This window comes from Chenopodium album, chromosome 21 (genome assembly GCF_948465745.1).
Source record: "Chenopodium album chromosome 21, dcCheAlbu1.1, whole genome shotgun sequence".
Taxonomy (NCBI): Eukaryota; Viridiplantae; Streptophyta; class Magnoliopsida; order Caryophyllales; family Amaranthaceae; genus Chenopodium; species Chenopodium album.
In genome coordinates, this window is record NC_137854.1 from 7477690 (window position 1) to 7484667 (window position 6978).

The 6978-nt window shown below is 34.3% G+C and overlaps 1 protein-coding gene across 1 annotated transcript; it reads right to left on the reverse strand.

Annotated features, from left to right (window-relative positions):
* Window positions 1-759: 759 nt before the first annotated feature.
* Window positions 760-6978, reverse strand: LOC145601559 (pentatricopeptide repeat-containing protein At4g39620, chloroplastic-like). The gene is made up of 7 exons (XM_081657597.1): window positions 6511-6978; window positions 4399-5748; window positions 3177-3287; window positions 2702-2950; window positions 2356-2437; window positions 1206-1327; window positions 760-1037 (listed from the first exon to the last, which is right to left on the reverse strand). Exons 1-2 carry the CDS (start codon window positions 6880-6882, stop codon window positions 4561-4563), a joined length of 1560 nt encoding a protein of 519 aa, XP_081513723.1. The 5' UTR covers window positions 6883-6978; the 3' UTR covers window positions 760-1037; window positions 1206-1327; window positions 2356-2437; window positions 2702-2950; window positions 3177-3287; window positions 4399-4560.

Genomic DNA, 6978 nt, shown 5'->3' on the forward strand with positions numbered 1-6978 from the left:
AAACAATATACACAAAGAAGTAGTGCACGATATTATTTGATATTAACACAGTAATGTTATAGTTCAATTCATTGTCTTTGCACAGCTCGACAAAAATGACTTTCTGTAGTTGTCTTTTTTTATTGTATGTATTTGGTGATGATGACGACGACGATGATAATGTTGTGGAATAATTCCACACGTATAATTAAGTTGTCGATTATTGATACATATAACAATGTATACTTTCTCTGTTTTAAAATATAGTGACATCGTTTTTTTTTTAAAAAAATTTCATCCACTACTTTGATCATCACTGACATCATTAATTATATTTTACTACATAGTTAATTGTGAGAAGTTGATATTTTAGAATATAAATTGAGATAAATTTAACAAGATATCACATTTTATATACAAGTATATCCTTATATTTGTATGTTGATTAAAAATTTTCAAATTTTGTTAAGTGTAGCCTTCAAAATGGCCAACATTCAGTGGTGGTAGTAACAACTAATCAACTATTATATGCAAATAAACAATACTAAATTAAATAACATATATTTTCTTAGCATTGTGTTATCTTCACCATTTTTATATTTCCCTTGTGGACTAGTGGTGACTGGTAAGAGTATGAACTCTGATCTGATGGACCCAAAGTTTAAGCATTGTTATCTTCATTATGTTTCTTATGATTAAGATAACAAGGTATTAGTACCTCATAGATATGCTTGGAAATTGGAATGCATTAATACGAACCAAGCACTAACAATCCATTAATCCAAAATTTAGATATACAAAGTTGATGCACAGTCTTAAATAGAGTTTCTCTAATGTTACAATTCCTTCTCGAATCAACAAGGTTTTTTTCTTCGAAAAGGAAAACACACCAAAGTTGGGAGTCTTGGGACAACCTAACTTAAATATCGAATCAACAACTATCAAGGAGCACACTAGTGATGTTGGCCAGGTTTCCCGCTGTTGGTTACTGGCTTTGGGGGTTTCCTCACTGTGAGTTTCTGCATACTCATAATTGTTTTCTCCTTATAGAACTCAACCTGCTCAATTAAACAATTATATATCATCACTCTACTTCAAAATAAAGGCGTTTCAGCAGTTATCACATGTACTAAGAAGTTCGTTAAACATAGTTAAAAATAACAATAGCCACAGTAGGAGAAAAAGAGAGAGAGAGAAAGAAAGAAAGAGAGGTAGGAGAGCCTTACATGATGATGAACAATGGTCAATTCTGGGTGGGAGGAGCTAAGAGGGCCATCGGAGTCGATGATATTGTTGATTGATGCACGGTAACTATCAAAGGTTCTCCGAATTGAACTCGTTGCATAAACTGCAAGGGAGTTGCGCTGCTTAATATGCCCTATTTTATTAACACTAATGTTCTTCATCACATTTAAATTGATCCTCATTCTTTTCCAAAAAGAATTGAAATGCCTTTGGTTTATAATGTTCCCCCTTTAAGACCTTTATTAGTGTTTTCTTTAATGCTCTCTTTATGTGTTATTCGTTGGAGCGTTTTATAATGGATTAATGGGGAGAGTAGTTAGCTTTCCGACAATTATCTTACTCCTTAAATCATAAAAAAAATATCATTTGACCCAACAGATTGCATGTGTGAAAACTCCTCAAATTGGAGCTTTAATTAATTTTATAATCCTATTGACTATAAGAATCTTAATCACACTTGGTAGTTTACTCGCACAACTGTACTAGTAATTGACTAACACTTGGTCTTGGAAGATAGCATAGTGTTACAATCCATATGACATGTTTTTTTGGCTCTACATGGTTCATCTGGTAGACAATTTCCAACTAATAATGATGATGGTAATGAATTTATATATTCATATTTATACATACTCGTATTTTACTTTGCATTCATATTTGACTTTGCAAGGAAAGACTGATACTAATATGAAGTGTCTATAGTTTATTTAGACCTATATGTATATTCTTTTCTTAAATTCCCATTATAACTAACAACCACCTCTAAAGATAGATGAGAGACAACAGAATTCAGCTTTACACAGAAGAAAAGTGCTTAGAATGGCTTGAAAATTTTCTTACAATAAAAATACAATTATAAGCTACATATTTTTGAGTAATTTAAGCTCTTAACCACGAGTTCATGTGTATTATGATTGGTTGTATAACTTGTATCAACCCATTTGCTAGGTAGCGTGGGAAGACACTGAAGACCCTTCAGTCCTTCACCAGGGGTCTTTGTCATACCTTATGTGAATGGTTTATTTTGATTAGAATCTGCCCTTGTTTTATTTTTTTATTTTAACTTTTTTTTTTTTTTTCCTTTCATTTTAATTAACAGTGTCATTGGTAGGAGGAAGAAAAAGCTCTAACCTGGCACCCTTTGGACTTGGACTCTGCATCATATGACAGTCCTAACATGAAGCCCCCAATCCTCCCATGAACTGAGGCAACACTGCAATAAATGGTATAACATTGGCCAAGGAAAAATGAGATGAGCACATTACGATAACATACAATAGACAATAACTTGGATCAAAATATAAAGAACCTGTTAACACAGTTAACTATTTTCTCTCTCTTAATCATTAAATTTATTTATTTATTTATTTTTTTTTTTGGTAAATAATCATTAAAATATTGCATTACACAAAATGATGAAATTATGATTTTTCCTTTATAGATTGGTTGCCTTTAAATGTCCAGGATAAATCTTAACTGGTGAATTTCTGTATTTTCTGCAGTTCATGACCACCTGGGAATCTGGCTCCTCTGCCAATCAGATGCTTATCCGGAAGATCCTTAATCCTCCAAAACAAACTTCTGCCTTGGGCAAAGCCCAAAATCCAAAGCTCAGCGGCTCAGCCACTCATTAAACATGAAATGCTGTTCCTTCTCCATGGGGCATAACTTTCAAAACTGCTTTCAAACTTCATAGAGGAACTTGCTTGGAGACACCACATGAGCCCTACAGGATGTAATGTCATACATAGGAAAATTGACGAAACATTTATATGATACGGCAGATAAATAAAGCAACAAAATGGAAAAGGTTTCTAGACAAGGTCTTAAGAGAATATACAGTGTATGATCAATATTAAAAGTTGGTTGTAGATTAAAAAACACTTCGCATCACTTATCCACTTCTCTAACTGGTATGAAACAAAGATATGAAAGGAAAAAAGAACCCTCACCAAGCCTAATCACAGCTCCAAGCTTCTGGTATGTCAATATTTCATCGTCATGCTAAGTTTTGGCAACCAGCATATGACATAAAATTGCAGCTTAGGCTTCGTTCTTTTCACCTGAGAAAACAAAATCTAAACTTCAATGTCCTGGGTGTTATCTGTAGTATTCAGCCTGCAACATAACGGAAACCAGATAGCAATGACCAGCTAAAAACATCTGCTTTTAATTCCTTCAACCATACATGTAAATCTTTCACTCTGGATACAAGCAAACTATGAGCACAATTCAACTTCATATTGATGTCCAAACAAAGCTTGGACCTTACACCACAGATTTAACACCCCACTCAAATGAAAACTGAAAAGCAAGCCAATTCTAGTCAAGATTCTTTTCCAGATAGATGAGAGAGATAAATGAACTAGAAGCAAGGTTTATGAAATGTAAATTAGATAAAGAATAGAAAAGAGGTCAAAAAGGATGAAGCAAGTAAAAGATAGTCCGACATTCTTAGAACAAAAGCAAAACTTGTATGCAATGTAGTGATAGCAATTCTACGGTGCTAGATACCAGACCCAAGATACCATGATAAACAGACCAGATAACAATAAAGAAACATTCAGATTTGTGACTAGAGTAGACAGTTACTGATACAAGCCAACTGAAATTTGCGGCAGCAAAATTAAGAGAAGTAACAGAAGGAATTAAATTTGAAATTTAACCACATATTGGGATTCTTTTGTTCAAATTTAAAGTCCATCAACGTTACATAAGACAAAGATTTTAATATCTGAGTATGTGAGATTATAGGCCAGGGATGCTTCAGTGTAGATGTAGGCCAAATGAAGAGTCAATCAGTGTTACATAATGCATAATATCTGTTGTTTCTAGTTGAGATATTGAAGATGATTTTTTTTCCCAACATCACTAACAGTAAACTTTGGTAGTCCGTGAAAACCTGTGAAACAATACAATCTGATCTTCATTCTAAATTAATTTGGCAATACAGTACTACTCATATTACTAATTTACTATACAAGTGGCAGGGATAATCTCACAAAAGACCCTTTGTTGAACCAGTACTTTCTAATGAAGCAGAGAAACAGTTTTACTTAAATAATGTAATAATACATCAACACTGATGCACATAATCACGTAACCAGCTTTCTGAAAAAACAAAAATGCTAGCTTGAAGCGATAAAAGATAATCGATCAAAGAAATATACATACCCCTAAATTGAAGGAAAAATATTGATGTTGCCATGATAGCTGTTGGTACCAAGACTCACTTTAGACCTTAGTATTCAAGTGGTCTTTTTAACATTAAGTGAATAGGCAGAATTCATGGAGCCTGTAGAGCAGGTGACTGAAGTCTCGTAAAACAATACGCAATTATGATTTTCCAGCTGCCTGCTGGATACTTGTATCTGTACTTATACTCGTATGAGTCGCATCTGTGTTTGTACTCTTATCTGTGTTTCTACTATCTGTATTTCTACTCTTATCTGTACTTCTTGAAGCAGATTTTTTAGTTGTTGATGACCCAAATGCTCCTAAAGCTTCCAAGAAAAACCTCTTATTAGGGACAATACCATCTTGGTCCATACACTTTAATAACTTCTGTAAAAGATCTTTCATGTCTGCCTTCGTGTAGGCTTTGTAAAGAAGCTTATAGGTTGACGAATTTGGGTGGACACCGTAGTCTCGTGCACTTTCCAAAAGCATGTCTGCTTCCATTGGTAAGTTATTCAAGCAGTAAACATCCAACATAGCATTCAATGTTGACACCTTCAACTCCTTTTTAGATGCACTGATCCCATCAAATGTTTCCCTTGCTTTCGAAACAGAGTCGCATAATCCATACATCATGATGACACTCTCATAAGTAATATAATTAGGGGTGTATCCCATATTGGTTATATTAAGGAAAACATTCTCTGCTTTCTCCCGAAGTCGTGCCTTCCCATAATTGACAATCATTGAATTAAATGTGGGAAGAGTTGGCTTCTCCTTAGAACGTAACAAGCTCTTGAAAACTTGCTCCATCTTCTCAAATTCTTGTCTCTTTCCATAGGCATCAATCAGCAGATTAAATGTGATTATATCCGGCTTACAGTGATTGATTTTCATGCGAGACAATACAGCTTCCATTTCTCTGATCATCCCATTTTTTCCAAATGCATCCATCACACCATTGTATGTGTATACATCAGGTGAAACTAAGCTCTCTTCAAGATCCTTAAACAGTGTATGGACTTGATTAACATTCCTTGCTTGTGCAAATGCTCTTAAAAGTATATTGTACGTCACGATACTTGGCTGACAGCGCTCCATCCCCTTCATCTTATTGAAATATCCAAGAGCTTTTTCCAAGGCCTTAGACTTGTCACGAGAATGCAGATGTGCTGTTATGAGCGCATTGTAAACAGATGTGTCAGGCCGACACCCACTATTACGCATCTCTGAGAAAAGCCACATTGCCATCCTAGTTTGACCTTTCCTTCCCATAACTGAAATCAGTTTCGAATATACACCATTGTCTGCAACATACCATCTTTGTTTCTGCATCCATCTAAAGACCTGAATGTCAATCCAAAACACTATTATTAACAAGCTTAATGAATGTGCATAGACAATCCAAAGCTTAGTGCAAAACCAACAATCTTAGAACCAAGAAAAAGCCTTAAAAAAGGAAGATATAGCCTTTTGGAACTACATAATATTCCTAAACCCTGGCAGCTAAATCTTTCTTTCACACCTCAAAGACATAGCAGCCATGATCACAATTAATAGGACACATAAGACAACAGCAGCCAATTCGAGCACATTAGTAGCTTAAATTACTCCTTTTCATATTCAGTACTTTCAAAACAATTTATCCATCAAAACTAAACATCAAACTGTTGTAGTCATTGTACAACAGTATCATAAGCAACTGTAACAAGTTAACAACAGTATCCATAAAACAAATACTACTCCGACCATTCCACTTTATTAGGCCACATATATTTTCCGCAATGCCACAACATAAGAACCCTTTTCATGTTTATCATACTACAATTTTTCCCGAATTACTCTTTACTTTTTTTTAGAAGTTTGTCCATCTTATCATGATTAATAAGATGCTTGTTCTCATAGTATTTCGAGCAATGTGGCAAATTAAAGTGAGACAGAGATTAATGAAATACCCCATTAGAAACACAGTTTTCTTTATCTTCATTTCAATAAAAAAAAACCCCAAATTTCCCAAATTCTTATACTACATATTTCTATAACAATACCTACAATAAAATCAGAGAAAATTCAAATAAATTAAATTAACAAAAACCCAGAAATCCTAACCTCGAGACATTGAAGCCACTTATCACTTTTACCCAGTTCTTCAAACAGCATAAAACAATGCTCCGTCCTCAAAAACTTTACATATTTGTTCAATGTTGATACTATGGGTTCTTTATCACTAAAATTCCTCAAAATCCCACGAACAAGTTCATATGCCTCGGAATTTGCACACTTAGAAGCAGATCTTTTGTGGGGTCTGGATGAATTACAGGTAATTTTGAGGTTGGGTTTGTATTTGATGTAGGATTTCTGAAATGCTACAAATGGGTGTGATGAAATTGGAGAGTAGGGTGAAGAAGAAATGGATAAATGGGTAAAATAATTTGGATTGATAGGGTTTTGAAGAATCCCAATTGCTGCATTTGTTGCCATTTTCAATTAAGGGGTTTAAGAAATTTAGGGGTTTAATGGAGGGAAAGAGGAGAAATATGGGGATAGTGTGGAGTTGTATTGTGGAACATTGGATAG

What these genes read in the sequence shown, in the direction of transcription:
- LOC145601559 (XM_081657597.1), bottom strand. Translation starts at nt 6,882, where the DNA reads ATGGCAACAAATGCAGCAATTGGGATTCTTCAAAACCCTATCAATCCA. An exon ending in AGTGGCTTCAATGTCTCGAG is followed by an intron (nt 5,749 to 6,510) that starts GTTAGGATTTCT and finishes ATTGACATTCAG; the next exon opens with GTCTTTAGATGGATGCAGAA.